Source organism: Mugil cephalus, chromosome 4, assembly GCF_022458985.1.
Source record: "Mugil cephalus isolate CIBA_MC_2020 chromosome 4, CIBA_Mcephalus_1.1, whole genome shotgun sequence".
NCBI classification, from domain to species: Eukaryota; Metazoa; Chordata; class Actinopteri; order Mugiliformes; family Mugilidae; genus Mugil; species Mugil cephalus.
The window spans coordinates 22990162-23006634 of NC_061773.1; the positions used below are offsets into that span (position 1 = coordinate 22990162).

Below are 16473 nucleotides of genomic sequence, written 5' to 3' on the forward strand. Positions count from 1 at the left end.
CTTATTTGTTATTGTTTACAGTGATCTTAAGTCTCTTCTAAAAACCTTTTTATAAAGGTTATGATGCTCGTCTCCAAAAGTGTATTAATGTGAACTAAATTAGATTAGTAGCTTTTTCATCCCTAATGTAGGAACTAGGTTATTTAACTGTAGTGGAGTATGGGGAACCAGGCTTAAGTACAAGGTTTCATACAAGAATAAATCTACTACTACTACTACTACTACTAACAATAATAACACACATATATGTCAAAACTTTGACTATAATAAATAGAAAAACTCAATAATCTCAGCTCCAGTGTTGGCTACTTCCTCAATTTCCCCACACATTAAAATAGAAATGTAAAATAGAAATGTAAGAGCTGAGCATAGTGAACGTAATATTGATTTCGAGAAAATCAGAGATTTCTTTTTTATTTTTATATCGTTTTGACTGCGTATTTATCCATGATGAAGAGAAATAAAAGACGAAAAGAGAGAAATCTTCGCCATTGTCTGGATTATTCTTTTATTTCTAACCCTTCTTGCTTGACTCGTTTTCATCCTTCACCCCACTAACGTTGAGGCGGTTGCTTCTGTTGACGGACTTTATCCACCTGCAGCTGAGCCGTCTCACCATTGTGTAAAGTCTCTGGTCTCGATGAGTTGAACGGAGATGTTGCGGCTGACTATGACGCAATCAAAAAGCGACCGACGAGAGTCGAGTACAGCAGGGGACGCACAGGCGTTAAGGGTATTTTTTTTTTGCCTCCGCTTAATTCTTTCTTTTGTATTTCTTTTAATGCGTGTGTTCAACATATCTAAACAGATAGCATATAAATTATACTGTGTGCGCGCGGACAAACGTGTCCCCTGAGATAGATAGAAGAGGGATATATGCACGTGCGGTTTTTATTTGTGACACCCTACCTGTCACGGCGCGTGTATTTGACACGATACGGTCAATAAAGTATTTTATCGAATTAATACTAATCTTATAAACACAACAGTGCTCCTCTCCGCTCTACTTCCGGACTACAAACGGAGGTGAAGGTCCTGTCTGTCTGTCTGCAGTGCAGTACCAAACATGTTCTGACTTGGGTCTGTCAGGTCTGTCAAGGTTTTTACTCACGCTTTAAAGGTTAAAACGTCAGTCAAGTAAAGGGTTCTTTGTTAGTTTTGTCCACGCTTGGCCCGTAAAAATGATTCTTCACTGAGTCGTGTCTTTCTTTTGAAGCAGTGTCATGAAAGTTCAACACCATGCACAACTGTGCACGTTACCTCATCTTCTTCCAGTACATTGGAACCAAATACAAGTAGGTTACGGGCTATTGTTGCATTTTAATCCATTTAGCTGTTTACATTCTTACCAGATTATTTAATCATTTCTGCAGAGGTGTAATAAAAATCCCTCCACATGAAGTCGGCAAGACCGGGGTGCAGAACCACCTGGAGGTACGTTTATTTGTTGTTGTTGTTTTTTCGTTTGTTATTACACACATAAGTGTCTGGAGACCTGTATCATGCAATCACATACTGTAATCTGCTCCGAGTCCGTGTGAGTGGCTGAATATGTTTATTCTCCTCCGTGTCACTTATCTACAAGCACTTGCCAGTTCATTAGGTACACAAATGAAAACGGGGAAAGGGATGATAGTCTTGGAGCAGTTTGTTATTCTTTTGAAATCTTGTTTAAATATTAGTCATTTGCTTTATTTTGTTTTTCAAGCGTAGATGAGTAGGTTTATAAATACATTAGCATTTCTGTTTATTTTGATTATTTGTTAGTGCTTTTATTTTGAAGGCATTATGTTTGTGTTAATGTATGTTTTTTTTTTCTTTGCCTGCCTAAATAAACCACACCAATTGTCATTTTTTGCACTTTTTTTCTCTCAATCCATGCATGATCTAAATCCCAGAGTGCCCCAATGGCAGTTTGATCTTAATTTGGTTCGTTTACGAAGTAGTTTTTTTGTTTTGTTTTGTTTTGTTATTAGTTTGGGACAAATAGCCACTACAGATAGATAGATAAATACTTTATTTATGACTATGCCAAAAGCAGCCTGCTTTTCGAAGGGTCAAACCTGACTCTTGAATTTGTAATTTTTTTTTTTCAATGAAAATAACTGCTATTCCTAAATTGTCCACTGTTATAAAAAGAGAAGTGGACTGAACACAGTTCACTGAGACTAAACAGCAGACAGCAATGTGCCCAAATTGCACATATTTTTCTTAAGACACAAACGACAACACAAATCACTGCTGTAGACAACCTGTGTTCAGTTGTTACAGTGCATTATTCAGCATGTTGGTAACCTTGTGACACGATGGACTGAAAAACAAAATGATCATGTCTTAATGCCATAGAGTCCTAATATCTTTTCAGTAGCACCTAATACTGCATCGTTAGTGTTTTTTATTATATATTATATATATTTAATTTTTTATACAGAATGTCCACCCCAAACTTTTTATCTCTCCGTCTCTGTCTTTGTGCAGGATGCGATCCAGAGGCTGAAGCCGGTCAACCCGGTGCGTCTGTGGATCTCCAGCAGGACAGACACGGGCGTCCACGCTCTTTGCAACACGGCCCACTTTGACCTCCAGCGCAAAGACGACAAGGTGCCATTTACTGAAGACATCCTCGTTAAGGCTCTCAATGACCATCTAATGACGGAGCACGTCAGGTGAGACATAATCCAAAATGTTCAATGGGTAGAGCCGAGAGGGCCGTCTACGTTCTCCTGCCACAATAATCTGAAAATCTTCAGAAACCACAAATATTTTTTCCTATTTTAAGTTCATGTGTAAAGGTTGCTCTGTTAAAATTAAAGCACTTTTCTCTTCAACATGCACTTGAATTTCTAAATTCTCTTATCTTTCTCGTCAAACTGTGATCCATCCAAGTGTATATAACCTTCTATTTTAGCCTAATGTCCTCATATGTGGACACTGGGATTATTTCATCATTTAAATTATAATAAAATCACCAATGTGTGATAAATTATAAAACTGTTTATTTTAATACGTAAACGTGGCTGTCCTCAAATGTGTACCTGAATACTTATCCTTTGCTACCACTAGATGGCAGACTAAAGTGTCCACTAATGAGGACAGTGGGTTTAAATGATGCAGAAAAAGCTGCAATAAAACCTAAAATTTAACGTCCCCATATGAGGACGCAGGGTCTCAGCAGGTTAAATACCTAAATAGCTGTGAGTAACTGTTTAATTACTTTTTGAACCCTGGCAATTTGGACACTATGTGTTATACTCACACACCTGGCGATTAAATGTTGCATCCGTCTTTTTATTTCAGATCGAATGTGCTGAAACACAAATTGTGATGAGTTAAAAAGTATTTGCGTCTGAAAGCTCGCTGTCAGTTTCTCTGCCAGAGTTTAGGCACTTTAAGTTTCAATTGTGATTTATCTATATTGATCTGTATGACATTCATTAGAAATACCTGACAGAAATTCATTCACACAGAAGACATAAAACAATAGCTCGAGTTACGCGCCGTGATGAAGTGTTTCTTCCATACCACCATATGGACGATGTACAATGCAACAACAGTGTCGGATCTCATTCATAAAACGGTGTGAAATGGAATTTCTCATTGCAGCCAAATCACAAGGGAGCTGCGATGTAAAGAACCCCGAGGCCACAGGCAATAAAATAACATGCATGCATACATTTATTGAAGGCGCCTCCTGAGGACATGTTCTTTTTGAATAAATCACAACGCAAAAATCATGACTAAGGTTAGCATGTGCTCCAACAGGTGGCCTAAACAGCACGACGCATATCATTGAGGAAATGCCAAAAGTTCACCTGTTGAGTGTTTAAAGGAAAACGTGCATCTTCAGATAGAGGATTTGACCTCCTCTCTGTCCTGTCCCCGTCTCCCCCCGTTCGTAATCCCTTTGTTACACATATGCATCATTCAGAGCCGTTTAACTACATTGGTCAAAGCTGCTGTCACGTGCGTGTTGATTTAGTCAGCAGCAGAAAAGAGAGAAAAGAAACAAAAAGCGAATTCGAGAAACATGGATAGATGGAGGTGGAGATGGCGAGGGATGGAGGGAGTCGGTGTCAGTGAGAGAAGGTGCCGAAAGACAAATGTGTGAGTGTGAAACAGAACAAGCCATTTGGGGAAACGCACAGAAAAGAGAGAGGAGGGGGGGAAAGGGAAGCTCCCAGCATCCCGCTAATCCCCAAAACCTGCAGAGAGTACGTTAGAAAGGATTATCCCTGATCTCCTTTTTGCTCTATAGCATCTATTAATACACACACACTCATCTATGCGCCCTTCACAAAACACCAATATCTATCGCCTCTTAACTGCTTTACACAGAGGCTGCTGAAATATTCAACCATCAGCAGTGTTTTATGCACAAACGTCACTTTTTTTTTTTTTTTTATTCTTGATCTTTTCAGATTGTCAGATCTGGCATCCCGAACTATCTTTTCACATCCGTCACAGAGGAAAGTTGTAATCAAGAGGATTTTCTTTTGCAACAATCGCAATATGTCTCCTGGCTCGTAGCTTTGGTCTGCTGCCCCCCGGAGACAACGAGCCAAGGCAAGATTTAAACATAGACTGCACACTGTAAAAAATGTCTCCTCTTCTGTGGCGCTGTGAAAACGGGCCCCAATTAGCCTAAACCGAACGGCTCCTTTCCCATAAGAGGAAACTGCCGAACAGCAAAACGACGCCGTGCCAAACAATGCTCCAGTTCCCAAATGTGTGAGGCCGTGCTTCGCGCGCCGCCTATGAAAATTTTATGGGTGTGTGGTTTGGAGGCCGGGTGAACGCTGTCACTTCGCATCTGAGCAGCGGCTGAAAGCAGACGCGAGGGGTTCCTCTGCCACGTGTCACACCCAGTCTCCTCCCCTGGAAACGTAACCTAGTTTCTCTAGACCGTGCACAGACACCACATGCACAAACATGTGTGTACATGATCTCCATTGTTCCTTAAACTCCGGCATGCTTACATGCCACCACCACCTTCACCACTTGCCTTTTTTTTTTTTATTCTATCACCAGACACACGCATGACTGCACTGAATTCATACTCTGTGTGCAGGCACAAACGTGTGGACGACACCGTAGGGTGTGTTTTGTGCACTCACGACTATACTGCTGCATCTGACTCTTTTAGTTTACATTAAGCACAGTGACAAGTTTTGTTTTTTAATCATTTTTAAAGATAACATATCATCATTATTTCATGTATCATTACACTTCCTTCTTATCCTCTTTGGGAGTTCGATTAATGGCAGGGAAGTGAATATATATTTTCAATTTATGTGGCCTTACTGTAATATTAAGCATGTTTAGTTTATCATTAAGTGTCAACGCAGCTTTAATTTAGCTTTTTTTAGCCGTGCTTCTCGTGTTGTCAGGCTGAGACTTAAACATGTTATCAAATACAGAATGGACTAATTTAAGATTTGATACAGACCTTTATAACAACCTCAGAGTGATAACACTGCAGCTAGTGTTATAATCACGTCAGAAATTAATGCAAAATGAATGCAATCCGACTTAAATGTACTCTGCATTTAGTGCAAAAAGGCAAATGCTAACATTCCAATACAGCATCTGAATTGGTGAATCTGGTGAGCGTAGCATCTGTTAAACATCAAAATATCAACGGTACCTTGGGGCAGGTTAGCAGGCTAATGTTAGCACTGCTACATTTGATTTAATTTCGTTGCAAACGCAGTAGCCGAGCTCATAACTGACTCTGATGTTGGAGTGAAGCCTAGAAGGAGCGATCTGTGCTGTGTAGTAACACATTACAGATAGATAGATAGATAGATAGATAGATAGATAGATAGATAGATAGATAGATAGATAGATAGATAGATAGGATCTTGCAGTCTGGTACATTCTCAGACATGCACAGACTCAAACATTTTCAATAATTACTGTAGCGTCACACATCTACTGGCAGCTGGACTTCTCCTTCAATCACTTTCTTTCAATTATCTTATTATTAGTTGCCTGAAACCATAAAAAAAATCAAAAAAGCCAAAAATATTTAAAGCTCCTTTTGTTCTCGTTGCCTTTAGGTCTTTGATGTTTTATTACATCGGCACAGTTTGGTTCACTGTTTGCCGGCGGTCGATTAAAGCGCGGAGCTTTTACCAGAAATGTCCTCCTTCATTCTGCTCCGACGTCTCACACAGTGTCATGAATCAATAAGAATGCATTAGAGTTATTGCCTCCATCCCTGCCTCTGTGCACAGATACACAGGAAGTGGCCCGTGTTATCCGGAATCTGGAATCACATCAAAGAGCCTCGGCCTGGGAGTCTGTTGTGGGGCTAACTGTGTTACCATAAGCTCTGCTTTTCAGGGCTCTTGGCTGCCCTTTTAGGAATCTCTGACAGAGACTGTGCCTTTGTACAAAAAAAAAGCTGCAATGTTGGCATTTTGGACAATGAGTTATACACAGTTTTTCTTGCTGGCAGTACAAATGAGAGTATTAACTCCAACTGTGTTTGGGGACGTAAGAAACAAAAGATCATCCACCGGACACTGAGTGTCTAAAGTCCCCCTCCAGGCTCGTTCTGAGATGCATAAAAATACTCTGCTTTGAAAAATAGTTTCTGTCTGATGTGATTCCATAATAAACCCTCTTGATTGGGTTAGTAATTCTTGAAATGGCTTCTACTATACGTCTCACGCCTTCCTGGCAAATTCAGGATCTAAGTCAGGGGTCAAACTGATGGAGAGATTAAGTAGGGACCCCCTACCTACTATATGTGATCTATATTAAACTTGGTCTAGTGCTATTCATAAATATATATCATTATTATCATTTTTGCATTCACAATTAAGCTATTCAAATTATATACAGGTTCAAATATTAATTTTCTTATTTCAAATATGCACAACAGTAGGGTGGGTATGCAACTGCTGTAAAATATACATTATATATTGTGCCTTACTAAAATATGTTGGATTCATGTTAATGTGTATTTAAAGAAATTTAAATTTGTAGGGGAAAATAAAAAATATATATATATAAAAAATGTCTAATCAACCAAAGGTTTTACAGCCCCCCCCCCCTGCAGTACCTCTGCAGGCCACTAGGGGTTGAAGACCTGTTATCTGAACCATATCTTTATATATCACTGCACAGTTTCAGTGACTGAGCATCGCAGGCTTCAGGTTTCAACATCGTGCTCGTGTACGAGGTCACAAATCCACTGTGAGCAGATAAATTTTAAAACACTTTTTGTGCACAAACATCTTTTCTGTCCAGTGAAGCGTGTGAACGTCGACCAAAACATGTTTTTTTATGTGGAGCTGAGCTTAAATGTTTACTTTTGAGCTATTTAAATAACCAGGGTAATGTAACAGGAGACTCTGTGGTCGAACATGTGCTGCATGTTGTATTAATGAGCACTATAAATTAGAAATTACTCCCTGTTGTTGCTCCAGACCGCGAGTTTCCAGCTTTTTCGGGCTCGTGGCTTTAACTCCCAACTCTTTCTCTTTCGCTTCCTTTTCCAGGATCACCCACGCGCGCCGTGTTCCAAACGACTTCAGCGCCCGTTTCCGTGCCCAGTCGCGAACCTACGTCTACAGGCTGGCGCTGGGGTTCGGCAGAAGCTCCATGCTTCCCCTCCCGGACAGCTATCTGTGCTGGAGCCTCCCCAACACGTGAGTCATCCCAGTTCATACGCCAGCCCTCCCCTTCACTCACTCACTCATTCATTCATCCATCCGTTTATCCTCCTTCCCTCACATGAAAGCTCGGGCCGAAAGCCACACATGAACAAACGCGGGGCGTCTCGGTAAGCTCATGTCAAGCAGAAACAAGACCACATTAAACACATGAATAATCCACATTGCGCCACGCCGAAAACCGCAGATTTGGGAGGAAGTGTTTTATCTGAGCTGACATCCCAAGAACAAACAAAGAAAGGAGGAGGAGGAGGAGGGAGGGAGGGAGAGAGAAGAGACGGGTGGACGCGTTTTAAAAGGAGGGAAATGAATGAAACGGCCTTTCAGCTATGATTGAAGGGAGGTACGTTTCAGAGAGTGTATGTTTGAGCATTTGTCTGCTTTTTTTTTTTCTTTTTGGGCAAAAGTAGGGCAAGATAAGCTGCGGGCTTATACACATGCAGAACAACACCCACGCATTTTACCCTGCCTGTTTTTTTTTTTTTTCCTGCTCTACCTTTCCTCTCCCTTCCTTTCTCCTCGTCTCCGCCGTGTTTATTTTTCTCACCATCTCTTTCCATTCTCCTTCCCTCCCTAGTTTGTCTCTCTCTCTGTGGCGCCTCCGCTTCTTCGTTATCCTCTCTCTCATGTTTGGCGTTCATCTCTTTTCCGCCCCTGAGCGTCTCTGCCTCAGCAGCGTCTCTCTCTCTCTCTGTTTGATCTTCCTCCCATCTCACCATCCCACTGCAAAAAAAGAAGAGCGGAGAGATTATTTTACTTTTTCATGATTGCTGATGCTTTAATGTTGAAATTCAGATCACGCTGCTGCTGCCGGGTTTTTTAGAAATTACCAAAAGACTGATTGCATAATTTAAGCAGTCTATTCGCAGATTTCTAAGAATAAATTAATGTCGGGGTTTTAAACTTAGAAAAAGAGGAAAAAATGTTCTTTAGTGTCAGAAAAGACTAAATTATTTTGAGTCACTTGTTTTGTGTAACTAACGCAGAGAAATGCTTCAGTTAATTGTTTTGACAAAAATGTAAAATACAAAATGAGAACTTTAATTAAACAGGGACAAAATGTTACATTAAAGCAGCGTTTTCTTCTCTACCGCATTTGCTTGGTTTATCTTTATCGCTTTAACACACTAATGTTCAGCAGCTCTAATATCTGCCGCATTCGTCATCTCAGGTTGATGCGTATTAGCCTGAGTCACCAGATGGTTTGTCGCACCAAGCCTGGGAAAACGCTCAAAAAATTCTTGGCTGCTGATTGAACAAATCATCTGCCCATCACCGGCCACCCGAGCCCCCGCCCCACACCTTTATTTTGGGATAAAATATGCATGACAGTCAGTGGCAAGAAACAAATATTTTCTTAATCCTTCCTGGTTTGTGCTATGAATAACACCACAGGTGTCAAACATATGGCTTGCAGGCCATCTGGCCCACGGGATGAATTCATCAAGAGCAAAAATTACATTGAAGAAATCAACTGCTGTTCGTAAAAGCTGTGGCCATGACAGAAAACTGACCTAGAACTATTCAGAAATTACACTTTTTCTTAAGAAATGTACAAATATAAACACTTTTATAGCATACTTGTACTTCTTTAGTCTGGTTAATATCATATTCTGTTACCGATATCAAATTGGGGGGTATGCAGCCCTCAAGCTTTAGCTTGTTTGACTCCCCTGAATTACACAATGTCTTAAATTTCTTTAAATACACATTAACAGGAATCCAACATATTTTAGTAAAAGGATAAATGGAGGAAGAAGATGTTATCTTTCAGTCAGTGATACACTGTTTCATATAGAGCGCCACACTAGCCGAGACCTGTCAATCTAAGCCTCCTGTACGCAGTAGGCTCCGCCCCCTATCGCTAATGAGCAAATCACGAGGCTGCATATTACACGCTGATTCTGTCAGGTCGAGAGCCTGTTCAGTCCCCGGGGTGAAATATTAGCAGCAGAGAAGCTAACAGTGCACATCACTCCTATCGGCCAACTACTGACGCCAAAATGACCTGGGTCCCTACGACATTTAGCTATGTTTAAAGTTAAATCCTGGAACTGTCAATAATTTAGCAATGTTTAAATAATTTAGCTATGTTTAGCTACGTTATGTAGGTATGTTTATGTTTCTGGCAGTTGCATCTACATGGGAAGGGGAAATAAAAACCTAATACAGGAATTAAATAAAAGGGCGTTCAGATTCAAAATTTTAAATTGGTGCAAGAGTTAGTTGCACCAAAATGAGTGAGTCACTCGGTGTAGTCTATCATTTCCCCACCACCTCTCTCTCTCAGATCATATTTACGTGACAGTGACAGTAGCAGGGCCCACGCTTTGCTCTCTCACGTGGAATGTACGTCAAGATTTTTCAGATTATGTAAGTCTGACGATGAATAATTCTCTTTTGAAACCTGAATCTTGGGAGCACACATCACATTAAATGCGTGACCTTCTGCCAGGCAGGTCACTTTTGGCTCAGGGTGCTGATTTTGGAAGTTTGTTCATAATTTTCCTTTTTTTTAACAAGAAATATACAGTTTTTATTGATTCTTATTAAAAAAAAAAAATCTGTGTCATCAGGGAGCTGGATGTGAAATCCATGCACGAGGCTGCAGATCTGCTGGTTGGGACTCATGACTTCAGCACCTTCAGGGCAGTCAGCTCCGACATGCCTTTTAAAGACCCGGTGAAGACTATGGACGTCGTCTCCGTAAAACCGGGAAACTCCTTCGCAAGTGCACACTTCCACAGGTAGACTACAGTATATATTCAGGTCACATTGGCAACCAGCACCATGAACATGAACAATTTGTATTTCAATGCAGTGACTGAATACTTTGGGGACAAAAAACACCTCCCTCAGGAGTTGGTGGAGTACAAAAAAATATTACAAGTATAGGCTCCACTAATAAGTATATAAAAAGGTGAATAAAATACGTAAAGGAACAGCTGTGATAAAAGAAGTTTAACCTCCTGAGCTTTTATGTGGTCTGCGTTTTTAATTTCTCCATCGTATTTGGGATCAGTAGGACCTAAGATATATAAAACATTAAGCATCATCTTTGAACAGGAAGTAGTAGTTTTTGAAAAAACAAAACAAAAAAGCATGTCCTCATATGGGGACACTAGGATTATTTTGTTATTTATATTATAATAAAGTCACCAAATGTGTGAGAAAATATAAAACTGTTAATTTTAATACCTGAACACGGCTGAGCAAAGACAGAACGATGAAGTCCCAATGTCCTCAAACGAGTACCTGCTAATTAGTTACGTTGTAGCTCGTTGCTATTGATAAAATTTGTTAAGTTTGCGCGTCATAACGAACTAGAAACATTAATAAGAATAAATAAATAAGTTACAACCAAGAAAACTAAAATGTTTTCTACCTCATCAACTTTTGTCTTGCAATCGTCTGTAGAATGAATCCGCCATCATGTTTTACACCGACTACTGCATTGACCCTTTGCTACCACTAAAGTGTCCATGAATGAGGACAAGGGGTTTAAATGAAGAAGAATAAGCTGTGATAAAATCTAAAACTTAATATTTCTAGAGCTTGTTCAACTGTGTGACAGCAACAGGGACAGAGCTGCCATTATTAACATAAAGTGGATGATGTAAATGATGTGTTCACAACTCATTCGTTGGTTCTTTAAGGTGCTGATTTGATATTTTGGAAAATGTTTTTGAGGAGAGGAAGATGAGAAAATATGTAAATATGTAGCTGGAGCTGCAGTAGCTTAGCACAGAGGCTAGCTAAAATCTGCATATCAACTGAACTTATTCTAATAGAATTATATCTAATAAAGCAATTTAAAACAACAAAATCTGTAATAATGTGTAATATAATATGAGGAAATAGGAAACTGACTGAGATGCTATTATATGTCAAGCAGGTTAACGTACTTTAGATGTTGAGGATTCATCATAATTCAGAGTGGAGACAGAGAATGAGAGGCAGAGAGGGGCCATGTGGGCTATGGGAGATTACACGTTCATGCCAAATACCACTTTCATGGACATTAATTATTTGCCCTGAAAATATGGTGCACAATATGGACATGTACAGACTGTTAGCAGCTCCCAAATGTCACACAGCTCCAGGAACCCCAACACATGTGGTGCACTCGCATGCTGTCAGCACCAGGGTCACAGATCTGTGACTGTACCTGTGACCCTTTTTTTGTTTTTTTTTTACTCGACAGAATTCCCACAGACGACTCGGTGTGTTTCAACATTAGTCCGACCGAAAGCCTGCAGCGTAGCCGTGTGTTTACTATTTGATGAGTGTCACTATTATAAGTAACAGAGTTAAAACGGGAAGTAGCAGAGGCATGAATTATCAAGAAGCCAAAGGTTGAACTAAATTTTTGATCCTAAAACAGGGAGATGTGGTTTGTGAGGCTGAGTTCTTTGGACTCCGTTTGACACAGAAGACATTTTTATTGTCCCAATAGTTTATCTATGTTTCATTCAAAGAGATTTGTTGGGGCCATACTGTCAAAACGTGTTCACGTTGGGTTTGTATTTATTATTAAACTAATCTGGTGACTAGGAGAAGTCATTGAGTAGGAATGAATTGTCTGTCTGGGTGGCATGAGTCCTACTATGTACTGTAAATACTTTGTAGTAGGAAATAAGATTAAAATAGCACCGACTGTCTGTCTTTCTTTCTGTAGCTGCATCTTGGCATTATTTTCTGCTTGTTTCCTGTTAATTTAAGCCACGTCTGTATCTTGAATCCAGTGGCCACGGATCCTAGAGGACGTCTTTGCTGAGCCACTGACATTTTCTCTCGTGTCTCCATGAGGTTGAAATTTCTGTTATAAACACCTCAACAGCTATTAGACAGATTGTTATGGAAATCGGATGCTTTATCGTATCCTGTAGTGACGTATTTATACAGTGGTTTGGCTAATAACTGCATGTATTTGTTGGAATCACGCCCGTGTTAGCTTTTAACGTGAAGCGTGCAACCTCAGACAGCTGCTGCCATGACAATACACTCTCCAAGATTTTAATTTGAATAAATACTCGTTCGGTCACCATCTCCAAATAAGATAATACAATGATGACTGAGCCTGCGATGAACTTACACGCAATTTCTTGCTGTTTCAGTGCAATATCACAAAGTTTGGCATAACATTATGACCACGTTAATATTATGTATGGCTCCCTCGTGTCTCCAAAATAGATGTGGCTCATTAGTGAATGAACATGGGTTTTCTCAGGGTGTCCTGTGGTGTCTGGAAACAGGATGTTGGTAGTGGAGGCCTTTGGGTCCTATGATGTTAAGGGGATGGGGCCTCTGTGGATTATTCCACAGATACTTGATCAGTTTAGGTTCAGGCCGAGACCGGAGTCTCTTAGGAAACAGTGTGTCAAACTTTAAGGTTTACACCTGTGTCTGTTTGTTAAGTCAGTGCCTTATTCACATCTGGACACAGTCCTCTTCTGCTGACACTCTTGCCTTATAAATCTGCCTCTGCATTTCTTACTCTAAATGTTAAATATAATCAGACAGCGAGCACTGTGTCAAATTTGCATTTGACCTAATTCTCCACTTGTCCTCACTTCACTCTTTCCTCCCCAAAATAAGAAGTCAGCTATGACTTAAATGCTGAATTAATAAACATAGTGAAAATACACTGCAGGTCAAAATTCTTTGTGTGGCCTTATACATAATCCTGCAGCTGCAGCGTTCAGTGTGTGACATTTAAGTAGATCTGTGCACGAGGAGAGTACCCCGGCTCTATCTGATGTCTGGCATGAAAGTCACATCTGCCTCCAGCTCTGTCCACACAGACGGAGAGAGCATTGAAATGTGTAACAAAGGAGAGATAAAGGAGGGACGCTTACACAGAAGAGATGTCAAAGAATAATTAAATTTGTTATGTTTCATGAAATAAGTTGATCTGCCCTCACGTAGAGCTGTTATTAATGTAATTCCAATGTGCCTTAAAGACTTCCGTCCGTTCCATAAAGAGATAACGCTTGATTTCTTTTATTTTCCAGAGACGTACCAATGTTGGAGCTGACGTTTACCAGCAGATCTTTTCTCTATAAGCAGGTTTGTTCCTTGTGATCTCTTTAAAATGTACTGTAGGTGTCATTGTGTCCATTGTGTGTGAGCAGCGCCATCTGGTGGCGTTGATGGAAACCTGCGCCTTCAGATTCAGATTCAGATTACTTTGATTATCACAAACAGGGCAATTCATTTGCAGCTTTTCCACATGCATCCCACACACAGTTAATTAAGCAAACAAGCCAAGGAAACAATAACTGCGTGGGCACATTATGATCGACCATAAAATCAGTGCTGATTAAGATAAATAAAATCAGTAACAAAAATCCAATAAATAACTTAAAAATCCCATGGATAAATAGACCCCATCATGGCCTTGTGGCATAGTGACTCACAATGTTACACAATGCGAACACTGTGACTTTCAACCATGAAAATGTCGTTTTGCTCTATTTTAAGGGGCCAAAACCAAAAAAATCAAGTTTTATCACATACCAGCCACTGCCAGTTGTAAACAACTTTGGTTTGGCTTTGGCGATTAAAATAAACAATTGGGGTGAGACAATGGGTTATAGGTTAGAATAAATTGAAATTGTGACTGAAATTACGTTAAGTTAGTCAGTATTATTTGGGGGATTCTTGCTATATGTTAATGCTAATGCTAACCGCGAGCTAACGCAACGTTAGCTGCGTTTTTCAGGGGCGTCCAAGCTAAAGTTGCGTTTACTAGTTTACTCTCCACAGTGGCTCCACTTACTACTTGTAATGTCTTTGTTGGAGAGGCTTCACTTGGTAAAGACAGACCAGACTTTGTCCCCTCTGTGTCCTCCTTTGGTCAAATCCTCCTTCCAGGTGTAGTGTTGGTATATGTCAACTTTCTGAAATAACACCCACGGTCCCGGAGAGTGAGTGTATTAGTATATTCTCTAAAATATACGTTTTCCTCGTCCGTTCTTGCCCGAACAGTCCATTAAAATATGCAAACCATTGTTTACAATGTGTATGCTATATATGTATGCTATAGTGTTTGAGGTGTTTTGCATCCAGTTAAGCCCCGCCCCCGAAAAAAAATGTCACATTGTTTACAATGTGTATGCTATATATATATATGCCATAGTGTTTGAGGTGTTTTGCATCCAGTTAAGCCCCGCCCCCGAAAAAAAAATGTCACATTGTTTACAAACCGTGAAGTGGTCTATAGAACAGATAAACAGATAATAAAGCATTGTAAATGATTGCATAAGTTTGTGTGATATTTCCAGTAAGCATAAGAGTGAAACGTCGTTGCTCTGGCCCCCCCAGGTGCGGAGGATGACGGGGGCCATAGTGGCAGTGGGACAGGGGCGACTGTCTGTGCCTCAGTTCAAAGAAGTATTGGAGGCTCGGGACAGTCTGGCCTATCCACAGGGCCTGACTGCTCCACCCTTCGGCCTCTTCCTCACCAGGGTGGACTACAACGAGACGGGTGAGTGAGGACTGAATAAGAACCAGCTTTAATTGTGAGGACTGAGAGGAAGTAGAATTTAGCTCATCGGTTACTTCTGGGAAAACATTTTGAGTCAGTGTGTTAGCATAGTTAACAGTGGCACCCTTGTTTACTCAGTGCACTATACTAGCGGTGATATTATCAAACTGTATCACATTATTATGAACCTCGATCAGCTATAACACCACGACCATTACGATCATAATCACTTCCCAAGTGAACTTAAAATAGGGGACTTTGTATAAACGTGCTGATTGTTCGTGCACTTTTCCTCTGGTTTAAATGTAAAAACTCTCAAACTGAATCTGACAGTCACTGCACTTTAAACTTGTATCCACTATATAACTGTAACCTGAATGTGTTCAGGCTTTCATGTTGCATTGCTATAACAAACACGATCATAGTTAAAGTGGCTGTCTTGATTTTTTTTTTCCCCCATATAAATAAATGTTTGTTAAATCACTGAATCTATTGCAGAATCAGGTAACACAAAGGCGAGTGCGGCCCACTGATCAAAGCAGACATTGCATGCAGTATTTATGTATTTTCATTGTTTTGAAGTTGGTGTCTGTGGTCACATTGCTTTATTATGTTAATTCTTTATTATTATCACAATAATTACTTATTAAAGTAACACACAAAGTAAGTCTAATACTAAAGTTGAAAGTATTAAAGTTAAAATCATCCATGTCATGTCTCCCTGTGGGTCACATGACAAAGCGTTAATGTTGCTGGTAAGAAGTCAAAGAAGCAAATAATCTCTGTTTTCATGGGAAGGGAACATTACTCTTCTTAGATATTTGAAGTTGAGTTGACCAGAGTGAAACAGCCTTTACGCACTCTTCACCCTGTCCTGTGGTAGAACCGGGACATAATTAGTGGGGGTCTTTGGGTCCTATGGGTTGAGGGGAGGGGCCTCTGTGGATCATCCCACAGACACTTTTGATTAGACTTTTGCTGTGTAAGGAGTGTGGGACAGTGTTCCTGACATAAGGTAACGTCTGAGCTTGAATCTGTGAATCATTGGGCAGCTGTCGTCTTAAATCTTCATCTTTTTTTTAAGGATGTCACGCTGTACCAGGACAGCTCTGACTACGCTCTTTGTTTCTGCTTCCTACAGACCTACAGTTTTCACCACAACTGTCAGAGGAGCAGCTTTCCTCCACCAGGAACTCAGAAGGCTAATGTCACTTGAATAAGTCCATTCATGTTGATATGTTTCCAAACGACTGTGTGAAATGATTCTAATAAAGTTCTTTTTTTTGTTTAAACATGACCTCG

At 40.2% G+C, this 16473-nt stretch overlaps 1 protein-coding gene across 7 annotated transcripts; it reads left to right on the forward strand.

The window, feature by feature from the left end:
• The first annotated feature begins 659 nt into the window (after positions 1 to 659).
• pusl1 (pseudouridine synthase like 1) lies at positions 660 to 16463 on the forward strand. Of its 7 annotated transcripts, none has more exons than XM_047582751.1 (10): positions 675 to 733; positions 990 to 1089; positions 1217 to 1295; positions 1374 to 1434; positions 2479 to 2666; positions 7509 to 7658; positions 10259 to 10429; positions 13697 to 13751; positions 15009 to 15171; positions 16313 to 16463. In XM_047582751.1, exons 3-10 carry the CDS (start codon positions 1240 to 1242, stop codon positions 16375 to 16377), a joined length of 909 nt encoding a protein of 302 aa, XP_047438707.1. In that variant the 5' UTR covers positions 675 to 733; positions 990 to 1089; positions 1217 to 1239; the 3' UTR covers positions 16378 to 16463. The 7 variants fall into 7 exon arrangements, with proteins under 7 accessions (XP_047438708.1, XP_047438712.1, XP_047438709.1 ...); XM_047582750.1 differs by having other exon boundaries at positions 677 to 733; positions 1220 to 1295; XM_047582752.1 differs by lacking the exon at positions 990 to 1089 and having other exon boundaries at positions 660 to 733.
• The last annotated feature ends 10 nt before the right edge of the window (positions 16464 to 16473 follow it).

What these genes read in the sequence shown, in the direction of transcription:
- pusl1 (XM_047582752.1), top strand. Translation starts at nt 1,240, where the DNA reads ATGCACAACTGTGCACGTTACCTCATCTTCTTCCAGTACATTGGAACC. An exon ending in TGCTGGAGCCTCCCCAACAC is followed by an intron (nt 7,659 to 10,258) that starts GTGAGTCATCCC and finishes CTGTGTCATCAG; the next exon opens with GGAGCTGGATGTGAAATCCA. An exon ending in GGTGGACTACAACGAGACGG is followed by an intron (nt 15,172 to 16,312) that starts GTGAGTGAGGAC and finishes TGCTTCCTACAG; the next exon opens with ACCTACAGTTTTCACCACAA.